The sequence below is a fragment of the Myripristis murdjan genome, chromosome 12, assembly GCF_902150065.1.
Source record: "Myripristis murdjan chromosome 12, fMyrMur1.1, whole genome shotgun sequence".
Lineage (NCBI taxonomy): Eukaryota > Metazoa > Chordata > Actinopteri > Holocentriformes > Holocentridae > Myripristis > Myripristis murdjan.
In genome coordinates this window covers 31,999,883-32,019,675 of record NC_043991.1, presented here as the reverse complement: position 1 = coordinate 32,019,675, position 19,793 = coordinate 31,999,883, and the positions used below count along the sequence as shown (strand labels likewise).

General features: G+C 38.9%; 1 protein-coding gene across 6 annotated transcripts in view; it reads left to right on the top strand.

Annotated features, from left to right (window-relative positions):
- The window catches only part of antxr1b (ANTXR cell adhesion molecule 1b), a 51,244-nt gene that overhangs the window by 24,882 nt on the left and 6,569 nt on the right, over positions 1–19,793 (top strand). For 5 of the 6 annotated variants that reach the window (XM_030066075.1, XM_030066076.1, XM_030066073.1 and 2 more), the window contains 8 exons: positions 550–630; positions 1,622–1,682; positions 1,976–2,074; positions 4,220–4,289; positions 7,117–7,195; positions 12,288–12,383; positions 12,617–12,658; positions 13,085–13,180. In XM_030066075.1, the coding sequence (XP_029921935.1) occupies positions 550–630; positions 1,622–1,682; positions 1,976–2,074; positions 4,220–4,289; positions 7,117–7,195; positions 12,288–12,383; positions 12,617–12,658; positions 13,085–13,180 (624 nt within the window). The remainder of the gene's footprint in view (positions 1–549; positions 631–1,621; positions 1,683–1,975; positions 2,075–4,219; positions 4,290–7,116; positions 7,196–12,287; positions 12,384–12,616; positions 12,659–13,084; positions 13,181–19,793) is intronic. The other variant, XM_030066077.1, reaches the window with a different exon arrangement.

The following is a 19,793-nucleotide window of genomic DNA, read 5'->3' as shown; positions in this document are numbered from 1 at the left end:
AATTGTATTTTTTTGGTGATTGGATTTGGAGCATTCTGTTCTGGTATTTGCTCAGAAACTCTCCTTTTTGTAATATACCTATGAAAGCCATACTGAATGTCCTTGGTCTGCAAAGGTCATAGTAATTCATTTTATACAGTGACGAAGTTGTAAAAAATGGTCTCACCACGAATGAAATGGCTACTATGGGGGCGAACATCATCACACATGAATAAAATTTGGCTCATTGAATCCACAACAGTCTCAGCTTTCCAGTCAAACCCAATTTATGCAGCTTTAACTCTGTTTATGCTCCAGTATGCAGAAATACATCATTTTAGAATAGGCCAAATAATACATTTGTATGCATACAAAAACTGCTTGGTTTTTGATACAAACTGCATGGGATCACACACACACATTTACACACTGCATCAGTGTGTTACTGTGTGTGAATGAGTGAATGTGAAGCAAAACACTAAAGCGCTTTGAGTGGTCAGTAGACTAGAAGAGTGCTGTAGAAGTGCATCCATTTACATCAATTGATCAGTCATTCTCATTTCTTGACAGCTTTCAACAATAGCTGACAGCAAGGACCATGTCTTTCCTGTGAATGATGGTTTTCAGGCACTGCAAGGGGTCATTGACTCGGTATGCAAGATTGTAAGATTCTGATTACAGTAACTTGAGAATTATTGCCATCCTTTATAAAAATGAGCAAAATGGGTTTAGAAAATTAAAAACTCATTTGATGAGTCATGTTTTAACACAAGTTAAAACTTGTGGTAAAACATGACAATGAGTAGCACAGTTACAGAAAATATATTTAATTTTTTTTTTTTTTTCCAGTATGAAGCTTTTCTTTAGAGAACATAACAGCACTGAGACTCTTCTTGTTATGTCTGATGAGGTCAGAAAACACTTTTGGAGGGATCTTGGGCTGAGGCTTCATACAGAGGATTTTATGACCCTTGATATTCTTAGGTTTGCTCTTGTTCTCTGTGATCTTCCAGTCAGACCACAGGCTTTCAATAAGATACAAGTCTCAAGACTGAGATGGCCAGTGGAAAACATCTATTCTATGCTCTTGCTGCTGCTTTGGTGTTTTGATGGATGTTTGGGGCCATTTACATGTTAGAAGGTACCTCTATGGTTAAGACTTAACATCCAAAAAGTTTTAGGGCCATAACATCTTGGTACTTTATGGAACTGATCATAGCATAAATCTAAAAAAGAATACCTGGACTCCTTGCAGCGAAAAACAGGCCCAAAGCATCAGTGATCCACCACCACATTCAGAATTTCTGAAACTTTTTGATTATTGCCCTGACTGATCATAGTCACATTTTCAACAGTTGAAAACCTGACTTGTTCTGGTGAGCAACCATCTGTATCTTCTGAGTTAAAATTTTGTTTGTTTTTTGCCGTATTTGCTGTATTGATTGAATCGTTGTGTATTTTTTATCTTATACAGTCATTTTTCAGTCTCATTTTCAAGAAGGCTGCCAGTAATTCTCAAGTTGGCCTTACCTGTAAATATTACAAGTAACTTATTTCAGATATATATTTTTGGTTAAACAACTCATTGTATTTTATCATTTGCCTTTGGTTCAGCTTCTTATCTCATTGTTATCCATTCCAGATCCTGAAAAGGTCATGCATTGAGATTCTCGATGTTGAGCCCTCTAGCATCTGTGAAGGAGGTATCGTAAGAGGAGTACACCCCACACTACAAACATTGTATAGACTGCACAAAGACTTACACTCATTTAAATCACTATTTATTCTTTTTTGCAAATCATATCATAATTTTAAATCCTAACCATTTTCTAATAATGAAAATCTCAAATCACTCAAAAGAATATATTGAGTCTTTGCTGTATCTAAATTTCTGTTATTATGCATGACAGATAAAAACAAACAAACAAACAAAACAAACAAACAAACAAAACAATTACATCAGTGGTCAGTTTTACTTACTTGTCTTCCACATCAGAATCCTTCCAGGTATTGGTCAAAGGAAACGGCTTCCTTCACGCTCGGGATGTACAGAAAGTTCTCTGTAGTTTCCGCATCAATGACACAGTAACTTTGAGTAAGTAGCTTCACATTCAGTTCAAGTCTCTAGTCCCAAGGTTTCATTTATGAATTTTCTCAGTATTGTCTTTTCAAGATACTTAGCTATTTTTCATGTCTATTTTCAACATTTTAATACTTAGCTGACTAGACTTGTATTTAGAGTTATCCTTAATGGCGTTACTGAATGAGCCACACTGGTATAACCAACCAAAACCAGATCATGATGTTGGGTGATTCAAGAGGTAAATTTGTGAAGCAAGGATTCACAAATTATCTGGCTACCATTTTGGAGTCAGTCAGCATTATCTCATGAGAGTTATGGTCAGTATGGTCCTTTAAAGGCCATATCATTTCTTAATTGGCTTTATTGGGTCTGTTTAGTGTAGATAGGCTCTCACTGCATATGAAATTTAGTGACAATCTGAACAAGCCTTGAGGGAAATGAAACCAAACCATACTTACTCAAAATACCATACATACCATACTCAAAATAATAATCATATTAATCAGCCAAAATATCCAATATGCAATTTAGGTGTTCCTTGAGGCAAATAAGTAGAGCAAAGATAGCAAAGCTACTAGCTTTGGGACTTGAGACCATCTGCCTTGGTTTCATGATTTGGGGAAGGATTCAGAAGTGACTGTCAAAGCCGTAACATTTGAGTACTTTGGTCTGTTATCAGAAAGCCACAAAAAGTCTTGATTTCTCCTACAGAATGATTAATAAGTCAGAGATTATCATACTTTTGCTACCATTCATCAATGCTCAGAAGCTGCCCATCATTCGAGCAGTCAGGACTCTGACTGCCCCATCTACTGGTCCTCCTTTATTGAGGCATCATGCAGCCTGTCCTCTACTGCTCCATCTGTTACTTCACCAAGCTTACAGTGAGCAACAGAAGCAAGAGAAACTCCTCAAAATTACATATGAAGCCTATAAAATTATAGCACTCAACAACCAACTTCACAGACCTTAGCACAAAATTGCAGAAGCCATCATGGCCCTAAACTAGAAACAGTAACATCAGAGACTACTTTTTGACTAGCCATCTATGAGTACAGCCAACACATCTGTATGTCTGGGTTCTGTGAACTAATGTCTAGTTTTATACCTCTTTAATGTTTCTCATATTACCATGTAACTGTCCTTTTGTATTCCATCTGCAGACTATGAAAAAAGTCTTCCTAAAAAACAATAAAGTATCACTCCAGCTATATATCTACCTATTAGTGTAAAAATAAGTTGAGCAAATCTGAGGAAGCAATGGGACAAATGTGTTGTTTGCTGCTAAGAAAGTTACAGTAAAGTTATTTTTAGTTTGCAATAGTTAATTTTTGTCTTCACTAAGATGTTCCTGCAACCAACCAGCACCTGCAAATCATGGCTGTGCTCAGGGAGTTCTGTTCACTGTAAAAATAAAGGAATTTGTGGGTAATGGCTAGATGCATGCCATATATCTTTCAGCCATTGTACACTATTATGTAGCTAGTGGAAGATAAGACTGTAAGCTTTGCAGTCAGCATTTGAACATTACATAAAATTCGCCCAGCTATTACTATCAGCAGCGTGGAATACCAGCAGTTTTGTGCACGCTGCTCTGCAGCCATTTACATCATTGAGCCAAGCTTTTTTTTTTTTTGGCCACAAGAATGAGGATGAGTTAGGGAGAGGATTTCTTTGTGGTTCACAATGATTTAAATCCCTGTCCTCCCCAAACCATCAGCACCATCTTACTTTGCTTCAGATCAGCTGGTATAGCACTTAAGGCTTCTCAGATGTCTTGGGGGAATGTGGATCTCATCAACGAGGAGCACTGTCTTTGCACACACTAGACACACTCACTCAGTCAGAGTAAATAAACCACAGTCTTCCTTCATTTTCTTCATTTTCCATAAGGATAGGAAGTCCAGGAATGTAATAACAAAGACAATATTTAGAGGTAGAGATTTCTTAAGGGTTCTCAAGTGATGGAGGGAAAAGTCGCACATAATGATCTCTATATTGCATCACTTCGCTTTCTTTTTCACAATTGGATTTAAATTTACTGTCTTCATTTACTGACTACTCTGTAATTTACCTGATTTACTGTTAAATGAGAATCACATTTTTACAGAATACATTGCTGCAAATTATTATGTTATCCTTACTGTAATCCAACAGTGAAAAGACCATTGGTGGTGAGAGACACTTATCTGTTGTGCCCAGCTCCTGTTTTGGAAAAAGAAGGAACGTAAGTGACTAAATAGATTTTTTTTCCTGTAGGCACATTTTTGTGTTCATGTTGCAACATCAATATTTCTCTCAGATTTTAGTAACTAAGAAGTCAGCCACTGTCGCCAAGAGCATGCTCAGGAGGGAATCTGTTGGGTTTCCTGTTTTCTACTATAATTTCTAGAGCGTGGTCTTTACCTGCTCTACCTGTAAAGCGTCATGAGATAACTTCTGTTGTGATTTGACGCTATATAAATAAAGTTTGATTGATTGATTGAGAGATTCACTGTGGAACAATGTTGATTACCTATATGAAACAAGAAATAAAATCAAATTTGAGACAGCCTCACCTGAATGAAACTTGACTGAAGTGGTACAGCTGGTGTGTTTCCAGTTATTTTAAATCACAGACTCATTGCAGTATCTGACAAAATTTAAATTTTTTCTTCTTCACCTACAAGCATTTGTGGATGGTGAATTCTGTTGACATACACTTTTTTATTTTGCTGAGGCGATTCTTGGTATGCATCACTGTTTGTGCCAGACTGCCTCTGCTGGTTCATAAATTAGTAGAATCAGTGTGATAACAAAAGCACTCACCTAACTTTAATCCCAAGTTTTTTAGTTGGAAAAAAAAAAATATAGCCACAGGCAGCAAGTCTGGGGTTCAAGCCAACAAAGACTATTAGAAGTTTAATGTATCAACAGCTTCATTAAAAATAACTTTAATGTTATGTTTCAGATACTGATGTGGACAAATCCTGCCAGTTTTGTGCTGACTGGACAAGCAACTTCTGACTTATATTTCGATTTGTGTTACACCATGGCTATTTTGTACATTCATAGAACCCCATAGTGGTCAAGTTGAACAAAATTTGTAGGGTATGTTTTGGGCACTCATGCAGACATATCCTGTGAGTTTCGTGCAATAGAACAAACACTTTCTGATTTATAGTCCGATTTGTGCTATGCCACGCCATTTTTAAAAATTTTTTATTTAAAGCTTCCCTTAATGGCCAATTTGAATTAACCTCTCAGGATATGTTTCAGGGAATTGGGAAGGAATGGGACCTATGGCCTGGTAGGAGATGTCAAATATGTGTTTTTCAAAAAATTCAAAATGGCAGAAAATCCAATATGGGAGACTTTATGTGTCCTTGGCAAATTTGTAATACTTGGACCAAGGAATATCTGTACCAGGTTTCATGTAAATCAGACTTATGGCATAGGAGTTGTGATTTTTTTTCTGTAATTGTAGCACCTCCATCAGGCCAACTGGGGTCAAATTTCTTGGGTAGAATTTGCACAACTTCCAACCAATATGCAAATTTTCATGTGTCTAGCATTTACCATCGCACAGGAATTTGCGAAAACATTATTGAGAAAAAGGAATACTAACAATAATAATAAATATAGTTACAATTCTGGGATTCAAGCCAACAAAAGCCATTAGAAGTTTAAAGATTTTCATTAAAGTTTCATTAAAAATAACTTGTATGTTTCAGGTACTTATGTGGACATATCCTACCAGTTTTGTAATGTAATTTCTGATTTATAGTACAATTTGCGTTATGCCATGCCCATTTTTTGCATTTATGAATGAAATGCTCAGGGTATATTTCAGGTACTTATGTGGACATAACCTGCAAGTTTTGTAATGATTGGAAAAATAATTTCTGACTTATAGTCATATATGTATTATAGAATGCTGCTTTTTAAAAAATGTATAGCGCCCCCTAGTCGTAAATTTGAATGAACATTTCAGGGTATGTTTCAGGTACTTATGTGGACTGCAAGTTTCATAGTGATAGGACAAAGAATTTCTTATTTATAGTGTGATTTGTGCTATGCCACTCCCATTTTTTGCATTTAGAGCACCCTGTAGTGGCTGATTCATATGAAACTTTTAGGGTATATTTCAGGTACTTATGTGAACATATCCTGCGAGTTTTGTGATGGTTGGCCAAATGGTTGTTGACTTTTGTCCAGTTATGTGCTAAGCCACGCCCCCACTGAAGTTTATTGGTCAATGTCTTTAAAACGAAATAACATGTCAACAAGCCTGATGCAATTTTTGATAAGCTTGGTCCAATGATGATCCACAACAAATTTAGAAGGAATTGGAACTATGGCCTAGGATGAGATGTCAGAGATGTGTTTTTCAAAAAATTCTAAATGACAGAAAATCGAACATGGTAGACCTTATGGGTTCTTTGGCAAATTCGCAGAGTTTGGACCAAGGAATCGCTTTTGTGTCAATCGGACTTTGGGGGGTCAAATCTTTTGGGTAGCATTTGCACACAACTTCCAACCAATTTGCAAAATTTCATGTCTCTACCATCTACCATCTCAAAGGAATTTGCTCAAACATTTTTTGAAGAAAAGGACAACAACAACAACAACAACAATAATAATATTAAAATAATAATAATAAACCAGCACAAAAACAAGGTTTCAGCCCTACAGGCTTGAACCCCCCAAAAATAGCTTGTATAGTGAAATGGATCAATATGTGGTTTCATCAAAATGAGAACTGCCCAGTCATAGCTTTCCATATTACCCACTCCCCACAAAGAAAAAGAAACTAACAAAAAAGTAACAAAACAAAACAAAAACAGAACAATAAAACAAGCAAAAGTTTTAAAAATTGTTTACATTTTGTAGTTTTCTACATTTTCTAATTTAATTTAAGCTAGAAACAGCAATCATAATTCTTCAGTTATCTGGAGCCAGTGTTAGCATGTATTGGCTGATTTGTCAGCACGAGTTGATAGTGTTCATTTAGCTGAGGAAACCAAAACAAAGCATTTAGTAAAACTACTATGTCTTTTACTTGCTCCCTACAGGTCTGCCACTCTACACGTCAGTATTAATAATGGCCTGAGTTTCATATCAAGCTCTGTCACTATCACTGCAGTCACTTGTGTAAGTACAATGCATAACAAGATGAGACTAAGAAAGTAAACACTACTTAAAGGCAGAATGAGTAGGATTTGTTGTTGCTGTTTGTAAACAGAACATTCAAAGTTAGCCCCTCCTCCCAGCTAAGTGGTAGAATTGAATGAAGATAGGTTTAGGGGAGTCAAGGGGACTCCCCTAAACCTGATGGTTGCACACCACACACTTAGCTTAACTGCTTGGGACCGCACCCAGACCCTCGGGAGGGTGCTGGTCTGTTTGCAGAATAAGCAGAAGGACAGAGTGGGAAGTGTTTTACAGTTTGTTTGTTTGTTCTTTTTTCCTAATTTTTCCCAACTGGAGGTCCAAGTCCTTAGGCCAAACAAAAAAAAAACTTTGGGTTCCGGTTCCTTGTCATTTAAGGGCATGAATAGGTAGGGAATTTATTTTATTTTTATTTTATATTTTAAGTTATGCAAGAACATCACAAATAAGGCGAGTGCAACATATATCAAAATTAAAGCCCTGCTTAACTTTTGACCAATGCCAACAAGGTCACACTCGGTCGCATGGTGCCTTTATTTTATTTTTTTATTTTATTTTTACACAGAGGCCAATAAAATAATCTGACTCGGGGGTTAAATGGGACACTCGGTCGGGAACCAGAACCCAGAGTTATTTTTTGTCTGGCCTTAGGGTCATTGTGATGTTGGAAGGTGAACCTTTGGCTCAGTCTGAGGTCCTGAGCGCTGTGGAACAGGTTTTCATTGAGGATATCTCTGTACTTTGCTCCATTCAGCTTTCCCTCAACCCTGACCAGTCTCCCAGTCCCTGCTGCTGAAAAACAGCCCCACAACATAATGCTGCCATCACCATGCTTCACTGTTGGGATGATACTGGGCAGGTGATGAGTGGGGCCTAGTTTCCTCCAGACATAAAATTTGGAATTGAGGCCAAACAGTTCAATCTTGGTTTTATCAGACCAGAGAATCTTGTTGCTCACAGTCTGAGAGTCCTTCAGGTGCTTTTTTGCAAACTCCAAGCGGGCTTTCATGTGTTTTGCACTGAGGAGAGCCACTCTGCCATAAAGCCCAGATTGATGGAGGGCCACAATGATGGTTGTCCCTCTGGAACTTTGTCCCATCTCCACACAGGATCTCTGGAGCTCAGTCAGAGTAACGAACAGGTTCTTGGTAACTTTTCTTACTAAGCCCCCTGTCCCACAATTGCTAAGTTTGGCTGGGCGACCAGCTCTTGGAAGACTCCTAGTTGTGCCAAGCTTCTTCCATATGAGAATTATGGAGACCACTGTGCTCTGGAGAACCTTCAGTGCGCAGAATGTTTTTTTTTTAGCCTTCCCCAGATCTGTGCCTTGCAACAATCTTGTCTCTGAGCTCTGCAGGCAGTTCCCTTGAGCTCATGGCTTGGTGTTTGCTCTGATATGCAGGGCCGCTGCAAAGCTTTTGGAGGCCCTAAGCTAAACTGGTCAGGGGGGTGCTCTGTTTTAATTTTTGGGAATTCCGTTTTTTACCTTTTACTCTTATTTTACTACCAAAAAAGAGTGTGTTTTTAATGTTAATGACTAAAATGATAATGATTAAAATGCATACAAATAAAGTATAAATTACCTTAAATTAATTGAGGTAACAAATAAACACTTTATTTATTTATTTATTTAATGATTTTATTTTTTATTTATTTTTATTTATTTTTAACGTTATTTTTTATAACGTTGTTATAGCAATGCTGTAAGCCAGTGAAAATAGAGCGGAGTGGCAACTCTTGGCTTTGTTACACAATCTATGTCAGTGCGCTGCTGTAGCCTAGAAATTTTCTTTGCCTTTTGGACTCGTGCGGTGCCGGTGCAGTTGTTGTAATTTTTTTTTTCTTGGTGATGCAGGTGCAGGTGAAACGACTGGCAGGGTTGCACCATCCAGATTTGTTTCCCTTCTCCCAATGCGTGAGACTTGAGAGCCCTGCCTCAGTCACCAAAACATAAGGCTAGCAAGCTATTAAGGCAATAGCACCTGCACAGTGCACCGGAGGCAGAGCAGCAAACCAGAGCCCGTCTACGACGAGCCTTGCCACTCTCCATTAACCCCTATTGTATCAAACTTGGTTGCAGTTCCACCGTAATTCCACTGGGGGTGATCGCGGGCGAGTGCAGAATGAAGTAAGTAAGTAAGTAAGTAAGTAAAATTTTATTTATATAGCGCTCTTCTCAGTACGAATACACAGAGTGCTTTACAATAAAAAACAGATAAAACGAGACAGTCAGGTGACCGTCGACAACAACAACATTTCAATGAATGGGGCTCTATGGAGCTAAACGGCTAAATCTGTCTCTTACTCCTGTTTATGGTTGAAAAATCGCAAATACTGTTATAGTTTCTGAAAGTCCAGTATGGATTATAGGTTAAAAGTGAAATTAGCAAGAACATATAGCCTTTCAGTTTCCTACAGTTTCGGCTGTTGTTGGCCATAACACGCTAGCATTTGCTAATGAATGCTGATTGGTCAGTGACGGACATGCGGCTGTTTACGACGAGGGATGCCACTTGATCGCACCCGAAGACCAAGAGAAACGAGAAACACCACTCTTAAGGAGGACTTTTCCATCAAAGTTGATAGTTGTGTATACAGAGAATGTCTAATATAGCACAGACGGGCTCTCTGAGTGTCTCCGTCTGCTCTGTGGAGACGGGCTCTGGAAATCGCCGCAAAGCAGCACCTCTCGATGTGTGATGTCATCACACTTTTTGAACGACTTTTTAGAACATATAGGTGAACTTAAAAAATCCAGTATTCAGCTGAGTGTATTTTTTTAGCCCCAACTTTTGAAAACAGTATTCAGATTACTTGACAAAAAATTATTTCCAGAGAAAAGTGGATTTTTAGGGGTGTAGCCCCATAGACTCCCATTCATTTTGCACTCGCCCGCGAGCGCCCTCACATGGACAGAGGCGTGTTTCCGAGACCCGGAAGTTAGACGAGAGTGGCACTTCTCCCCATATTAGAGATTCTCTGAGCAAACTCTGATGGAAAAAAAGATGTGCACTTGAAGACTGTACCATTTCAAGGAAGGGGTGTGTGTTGGGGGGCCTCTTTTAGGTAAAACATTTAATTTGCTCAAATTGGGTAGGGTACACAATTAAAACGACAACGGTGGGCCTGTTCAAAACTAATTTATACATTTTTTGTTATGTAATAATGTTATGATTATCATGACATTTTTTTTATCAACCTTAATTTTTGGGGGCCCCTGCAGGTACTTGGGGCCCTACGCACTGTGCGTAGTCTGCGTATAGGGAGCAGCAGCCCTGCTGATATGCATTGTCAGCTGTGAGACTTTTCTTCTGACAGGTGTGTGTCTTTCCAGATCATGTCCAATCAATTTAATTTACCTCAGGTGGACTCTAATCAAGGTGTAGAAACATCTCAGCAATGATCAAGAGAAATGGGAGGCACCTGAGCTAAATTTCAAGTGTTGTTACAAAGGGTCTGTATACTTATGTCAGTATGATATTTCAGTTTTTCCTTTTTAATAAATTTGCAAAAAATCCTACAATGCTGTTTACACTTTGTCATTATGGGGTAGTGAGTGTAGATTAATGAGAGAAAAAATGAATTTAAACGATTGTCGCATCAGACTGCAACATGACAAAAGTGAAAAAAGTGAAGGGGGTCTGAAGGCACTGTACTTTTCTTTCCTTGACAGTTGCCATGATGCATGAGTGTGATGACACGTTCACGCATGTATACCCTGACCTTCACCTTGACAGACATACAGTCACTAGGGACGTTTTAGTCTACTTACTATTTTATGTTATTTTCCTTTATCACAGAAATAAAGTTATTGCTTCATAGATAATTTTTTGCGTTGCTTTTTTATTAATTATTTTAATAAAAAAGAGGTTCCCCACCCTTTTCTGTAGATGGAACCCATATGTTACAAAAGGCTTTGGTTTTGTTCGATGAATGGATGCAGGGAAGAATTTTACTGTAGCCACGTGAACATATCCCCTTTTTTTTATTTTGCAAAAAGTCCACCTGTTACTGCTCCAACATCGGAAATAAAAGCTTTGTTTCACAGTTGAATATATTTGGACTGAGTCTACAGCAAGAGTTCCACTGCGGTAATTAAATGAAACTCATAAGACATGCAGGAGCAAGCCAGGCTATCAAATACTGCACAGCATCTTATCCAGTCAAAGCTTGAACTAGAAATGAAAGAGTTCTCACTATTCAAAGAAGGTCTAAGTATGAGTACCAAATAGCTAATAAAGATGAATGTCACCAATTGTGTTCACATCACCTTCAGCTGTCCTTTGAATGTTGTCATTCACATTTTCCCTTTAGGAATGAGGGAATGAATGAGGTGGTAAATGACTTCTCGCTCTGCATAATAATTTGATGATGTTTTGATGTGGGGACTGGGCAAGCCATGCAAAGTGTTTGACCTTTTCCTGGTGTTCCCTTGATTAGCAGTGTGTAGTGGAGTGGTGTTGGAGTATGGTAGCTTTGTGAAGGAACAGTGTTGGATAGTTGGATAGCATCTGGTCATTGGTTCTCTCCTGGATGTAGGAAAAATTTGAAATTATTCATCAGACCATATTACTTTTTCTCATGACCAAAATTGGTGCTCATTTCACCAGGCTATGCCTCTTGTGCACTGTCCTTAGTAAGAAACTGTTTTTCTGACCCCCCCATTGCTGTGTGACTATTTTTGTGGTGTTGTGCAAAAATGCTTTTAAGTATCTATCTATCAATATCTATGAGCTTTGATTTGCAAACACTGTTCCTCCTTGCTGGCACAGTTTAGTATATGGGATATTGTCATGATTTTTAAGAATGTTTTCTATGATAGATTGTCATAACTCTTTTAAAACAAACGTGTTACAAATTAGCCTCAAACATTAAATACTGATTGGATATTACAAATTTAAAACTAACAAATCACAAAATCACAATTACATAGCTGAAGGCATAGTTGGCTGAGGGAAAATGTCACTCAAAGTCAGTCCTTTTACTGTGGTGTTTCTGTTGTTTTGTTCATCATCTTCTCAGACAGTAGTCATAGTTATTAAATTAAATGTCACATATTTATTCTTCCTTGTAGTCTGATGGAACCTTTGTGGCCGTTGCTCTGCTTATACTCTTGCTCCTCCTCACCTTGGCACTGCTGTGGTGGTTCTGGCCTCTCTGCTGCACCGTGGTACGCCAGTCATCTTGGATCCTCAGAAGACTGCATGATTCCTAGTGTAAACTTAAACACAGTGAAATGTGATTTGTACCAGTGATGGTCATTTTGTCAGTCACATTATCCATGTTATTACTTGAAGATACTGCATGCAAGTAATCCTATGGACATACTGGGGTTTCCTTAATAACTGTAGACTTAATTTAACAGTTCAGTACTATATCATCATCATCTTTGTCACCCCACAGGTCATTCATGAGCCCCCACCTACAGTGATAGAGGACAACTCTGTGAGTAATTTTGTTGTCCATGTAGTAATCCCAAAAAACATTAAAATCTAAATCCCACAAGATTTAAATTTCTTTCAAAATATGATTACATCATTGCAAACCAACAGCAATCGAATAATTACTCAGTATGAGATAAATCTGAATTTTGTACAATCTAGCTTAGCCTATTCATCTTTATATGTGCCAGACACCATTGCTTAGGGAAATAATCTTCAAATGATGGTGTATTTAATTTTGATGGATTTCAGATCAAATATGTCACTACCAGACGCACTAGCTGTGCTACACATTTACAATGTGTGCAGTTGATGATTTTGATCATGACATTGCACAGTTACTGTGCAATTTTAGCCCTATCCACTTGGTCAACTGTGTGATAATTGATGTTGCCTTATATGATTAAGTAATATTTTCTGTCTTCTCTAGGATGAAGAGGAGGATGGATATCCCAAGAAAAGGTGGCCCACCGTGGATGCCTCATACTATGGAGGCCGTGGAGTTGGGGGCATCAAGAGAATGGAGGTAGAGAATGGCAATCCACATAGCAAAGTGCCACTTATCAACATTAGGGGTGTAAAACCGAACTTTAAAAAAACAAACAAACCATTCAATATGGTGCAAAAAAGGGACCATAAAAGTGCAGTGTTATAAACATGTCCACTGTATGAGAGCCATCTAACCCACACACTGAGCTGATGAATTAATGAATACACTGGAAGTTTTTTTTGCAATTAAGACAAACTACTGAGAACTTTAGAAACTGTTTTTTCTCCCTAATGTACAAAACCAAACTGAAGTTGTGAAAAACTGCAATACAAACCGAACAGTGGGTTTATTGAAGCGTTACACCCGTAATCAACATTTAGTCATTATCAGGAGAGGGGTATTTCATCCATGTTGACTGTTCCTTGAAAGTGTTCAGTATGATAATGGTTGTATCATACGACATCAAATATTCAATCAAAACTGATATCAAATCAACATTAAACCATCACTTCAAATTGCATAATACAATACAAATACAAAGGTATTTTAATTCTTCTTCATATACGAAAACATGTTCCACACACTGATACATCCTCAAAAAAAAAAAAAAAAGCATTTTCCCTGTTAAATGGATTCAGTGCATTTGAAAAGCTAAGATGGCGCTGTAGTTACTTACCAAGGGAGTTCAGTCACGTGATCGCGCTCTGCCTTTAAATTCCTCCGAGCGCTGATGCGTTCACTGCCTGTGAGAAGATCCACACAGTGACAGCAAGATTGCAGACACAGCACCCTGAGGCGTTTATCATCATCTCTGGGGATTATAATCATGCTACCCTGGACTCCACTTTACCTGCCTTCCACCAGGTTGTGGACTGTCCCACGAGGAACAACAGGACGATTGATCGACTGTATACCAACGTGAGGGATGTATACAGAGCCATGCCCCTTCCTCCTCTTGGGAAGTCTGATCACAACCTGGGGCCTATTTCACAAAGGGTGAATTAAATAAGCCAGGATATAAACCAAATCTAGGCTTGCTAAAGCCCGCCCCGCACAGCCTGGTTTATTCCGTTCCACTAAAGCCAAGTCAGGCTGAGAAGGAGAGACTTTAGCGAGTCTGGATTGTGAAAGCCAGGCTGGTGCGCGATCACGTCTCCTTTCAAAAGACCATACCGGTCGATTGTCGATTCCTTGAACATGACCAATCATGGAAGCGAAACAGAGGGCTGCGTCATTCAGTCTGGACGAGACTCAACGCCTAATACAAGCATATGAGGAAGTAAAGGAGGTTATTTACCGTAAAGGCAATGAAATCTATATTCTCTTATTATATTATTTATTCCTTTATTTATTTATGTATTTATTCATTTATTTTATTTTTCATTTTCTTTTCGTTGTAGCCTACCTATTTTGCTGTTTATTTTATTCAATCTGCTCTTGCCTTTTACTGAAGTACTTTGGGATTCTGCACTAACATTGATTTTATATTTCCTTGCCTTTTTTCCCTATATCTTTGATTTATGTACGATGGAAAAATGCCATAGTTGTTTATCTTATACCTTCTTAATAAATTAAAAAAACTACAACATAATCTTTATGCATAAACTTTTATTTTTTTTTAAAATATTTAAATCACATTTAACTACTGTTTAAAACTCAGAAATCACAAATCAGAAATTACTTAGACATCTCACATTTACAGACCCTGAAGTTTTTTGTTTCTTTCGTTCCTTTCTCCACATTGTTATTTGTTGTTCACTGTAAATCATTGTAATTTCTTTTTTTGTTATTTTTATACTGAAGTGTATTTACAGCAACGTCACTACTGAAAAAATGTGTGTTACCTTTATAATTCATGTACTTGACTTGACTTTGATCTAATAAAAGCGAAAAAAAAAAAAAGCAAAGGCAACTAAAGCAAAGGAGAAAGCGTGGCAAAGTGTTGCCGACAAACTTAATGCATAAGTCGTCCAAAAATATATATATGATTTATATTATTATTATTTAGTCCATAAATATATAGGCTAAGCAGTTGTCAACCTACTAATCTCCAATGCTATAGGCCTATTATATGCGCTCTATCTATCACTCTATCTATCTGCAGTGCTGTGCAATGTCACGATTGCATGGCAATACCAATTAAATGTGTACTTCCATAATTATGAGAGACTGAGAGTGACAATGATTATATCACATGAGCCATTGTGAAACAACTATGATTCATGGTCACACACTATTAGAGTAGTATAGTCTAATTAAATTGATTATATCTTAATGCATTTATTTTCATTTTATTTGAATGTAGCATAATTTGAAATTAGTCCATATACTAACAGGTGTTGAATTAACAAAGTCATTGGTTTATGATTGGAGTTATTGACTAATAGTAATTTCACAAAGTTGAACAACAGGGCACTGGATTAATTTAAGCTTGACTTCTAGCCTGGTCCGGAGCAGGCTAAGGCTTAGGCTAAGTAACTAAAGTGGGATTACATTCATGAAACCGAGTTCAGGCTAATTATAGCCAGGTTTACTGGCCAGAGGGCTATTCCATGAAAGCAGCTAAAGAAAGCTGCGCTTACGTGATATAGCCTGGCTTGAATTAGCGTCAACTTTAACTAAAGCCTCAACCCGTTCCACTAACGCGATTCAGCCGCGTCAGGTCAGCGCTAATTCTAGCCACATCTGAACAAGCCTCAAGTGCGCGCGTTCACGGGGCACATAAGCAGCCCAGAACAGTCGATTGTCGAAACGAAGATACAAATGTCTCAAAAGGAGGAGAAAAGGGGAGTCTCGACATTTTCAGCGGCGGAGCAGACACCGCTGATGGTACTATATGAAGAATATAGAGAAATCACCACAAACAGGGCTGGCTTTTGGCATAGGCGGTATAGGCAATTGCCTAGGGCGCCATCTGCTGGAGGGGTGCCGCTAACGGCCAGAGGGGCGCCGGAAGCGGGATTGTTGACCGGCGCGACACCGTCGGGATATGGAAACCAAAAAACTGGAGAAGGAAGTAAGTATAAATTTAAACACAACAGAAAGCCATGGTTTGGACTGTATTTAATGCTTTCATTCTTTGTCTTCACAGCTTGAACAAAATTATGATGATTGAGTTTGTTTTGTTTTTTTAATGGTTAATAGGCTAAATGATTTCAAAACTTAGGAATTTATATTATATATGAAATTATAGGTAGGCTACATGTAAAAATCCAAATATAAAGGGATCATTCAAAAAGTGGGATGACCATGAATCCAATTGGGATTAACTGAAATATGTGTTCTTACGTCCCTCACCTATGTCAACTAATCTATTGGCTTCGGGCAGAATAGAGGCGGGTCATCGCAAATTGCGGGTGGGAAATAAAATAAGACGTCTTTTTTTATTTAACCTCATGTTCTTTTCAACCTTTTTATGTTCAACGCTTGTTGTTGCATTTGATGTATGACTTGTGCTATATGAATAAAATTTGTTTGAGTAATTGATTGTTTATTCGGTTGATTTCGGTGACTGACAGTGATAACACATGATTTTCATTACGTTTATTTTTATTAAGTAAACACGTACATTCATGCTTGGTCACATTGTGGGAAATAGGCTATGTCTGAATTTATAATTCCGAACACGGACATGGTGTTACATAATTAAATTTGAATTTAATTAAATTGAATATGTGTTGCCAGGGCAACAACACAGACGTGACGGAGCTGTCATTTGGGGGTCTGTTTGCGTCCGTCGGACATTCTCTGACACGCATCTGAGCTAAGCTTGGCTGTAAGCCGCCACGGAGCAGGCTAGTTCTGCTGACTAAGTTACCATGGTTACTGAGCTGCAACTTATATAAGCCACTTTGATGGAACGGAACTCTCACTTAAATTAGCGAGGCTCATCGAAATAAGCCAGGCTATCCCGTTAGCCAGCTTGATGGAATAGGCCCCAGGTTAATCTCGCAAGATAATCCACCTTTCATGAAACCCATTAATCCCTAATCCTGGCTAGATTAAGACAGGATAGCTGCTAAATGCAGGCTTAAAGCCTAATCTAGGTTTCGTGAAATAGGCCCCTGGTCCACCTACAGCCACAGTACACTCCCCTGGTGCAAAGACAGTCTATTACAACACGCTCCATCAAGAAGTGGTCGCCTGAAGTGGAGGACACCCTGAGAGACTGCTTTGAGGCCACAGATTGGGATGTACTGTTGAAATCACACGGTGAGGACATAGAGGGGCGGACACACTGTCTGACAGATTATCTAAATTTCTGTTTGGACGTTGTCGCCCCTGCCAAGACTGTACACTGCTACTCAAACAACAAACCCTGGGTGACTCAAGAGGTCAAAGCTGTTCTTAACAGGAAGAAGGTGGCTTTCAGGAGCAAGGACAGGGAGGCAATGAATCAGCACAGCGGGAGGTGAAACAATGCCTAAAAGAGGCAAAGGACATCTACAGGAGGAAGGTGGAACAGAAGCTGAACAGAAGCATGAGGGAGGTCTGGGATGGTGTTAATACCATCACGGGCCATAAAACAAAGCCTGTACTGACAGCAGGGGGGACAGTGGAGGAGGAAAACAGATTTAACAACTTCTTTAACCAGTTTGATCAGCCCCGATTCCCTCACCTTCACTGCAGTCCCCACTCCTCCCCCCAATACACCCCGACCCCCAACATCACTCCCCCCAGCTGTTGGTGTGGAGGATGCCATTCTCCATCTTCTACATTGCACCTACCCCCACCTGGATAAAGGAAGTGGCTCAGTGAGGATCCTATTCCTGGATTTCTCAAGTGCTTTTAATACCATCCAGCCCCTTATGCTGCAAGACAAACTGATGAGGATGCAGGTGTACCCCTGTTTGGTGTCCTGGATCTCTGACTATCTCACCAATAGACCACAGTATGTCAGGCTGAGGGGCATCACGTCTGACACTGTGGTCAGCAGCACGGGAGCACCTCAAGGGACGGTGCTGGCCCCCCTTCTCTTCACCCTATATACATCAGACTTCTGTTACAGCTCAGAGCTGTGTCACATCCAGAAGTTCGGCGATGACACGGCCATCGTGGGATGTATTGGGGATGATAGAGAGGATGAGTACAGGAGCCTGATAAGTGACTTGGATGCCTGGAGCGGAGATAACCGTCTACAGTTCAACACCTCAAAAACTAAGGAGCTGGTCGCCCAGTGTCGATCAGGAGTGATGAGGTCGAGATTGTAGGCAGCTACAAGTACCTCGGGGTGTGGCTGGACAATAAACTGGACTGGTCATGCAACACAGACCATCTGTACAAGAGGGGCCAGAGTAAGCTGTACTTTCTGAGGAGGCTGCGGTCTTTCAACATCTGCAGGAAACTCCTTTACATGTTTTATCAGTCTGTGGTCGCCTGTGTCCTCTTTTATGCTGTGATATGCTGGGGAGGAAATGTGTCAAAGAAAAACTCCAACAGGCTGGACAAACTGATCAGGTGAGCCGGCTCTGTGGTCGGCAGGAAGCTGGACTCTCTGGTGACAGTTGCAGAGAGGAGATCCTTGAATAAACTACTGGCTATCATGGATGATGCCAGCCATCCCCTGCATACTGTCATCAGTGCACAGAGAAGCCGGGTCAGTGGTAGACTGCTTCTGCCCAGAAGCAAGACCAACAGACTCAAGGACTCCTTCATCCCTCGTGCCATTAAACTGTACAACTCTGCACTTGGGGGAAGAGGGAGGGCTGGCGGGGGGAGGAGAGGGGATGGAGGGGATGATGAGCATTAAAACACATGACTAAGCTCTCTAGCTCTTCCTGAGAAAACTACTGAACTGAACGTGTGCAATGGTCTTATGGTGTGTGCAATATATTTTTATTCTAGTTTTTATTAATATATTACTGTTCCTTATATTATTGCTCTTATTTTTATTTTTTATATTGATCTGTGCTTTTACTGTTCTACTGTCGATACTGTGCTGCCACTGGAACTCCAATTTCCCTGAAAGAATTTTCCCGAGGGATTAATAAAGTACTATCTATCTATCTATCTATCTATCTATCTATCTATCTATCTATCTATCTATCTATCTATCTATCTATCTTTGTGAACATCAGTGGAGGAACATACACTGTAGAGAGTGATTTTGCAGAGTAGGCACAGAGCTTTGACCTTAGCTGGAGAAAGAAAGACATGTTATTGTTTGTTAAAAATAACTGTGGTTTATCTTAGTCCTCAGACTAAGACAAGATCAGATGTTACACATTGTGGAATTGTTCTTTATCAGTATTGTTTGTTTTAGCCTCTAATGAGAAAAAAAATGTAGTAGGACTGATTTCATTTATGTTCAAATTTCAAACAACAATACACATTTACTAAAGAAACATACTTTTTTTTTTTTTGCTCTTTCTTCCTATGCACACATGCAAATGATATGACTCATTTTTTCTGCTATTTTTTAACATTTGCTTGAGCTTACACACATGGACGAATTTGTTGGTTCCATTAAAGAAAGAAAAACACACAATTGTCACTGAAATAACTTGAAACTGACAAAAGTAACAGTAAATAATAATTTAATGAACATCAGCTAATGAAAATCAGACATCGCTTTTTAATTGGTCGAAAATTGAAAATAATTTGACTATAGTGATATGTTAAACTCAAGTGTGTCCTGTAATTAGCACCA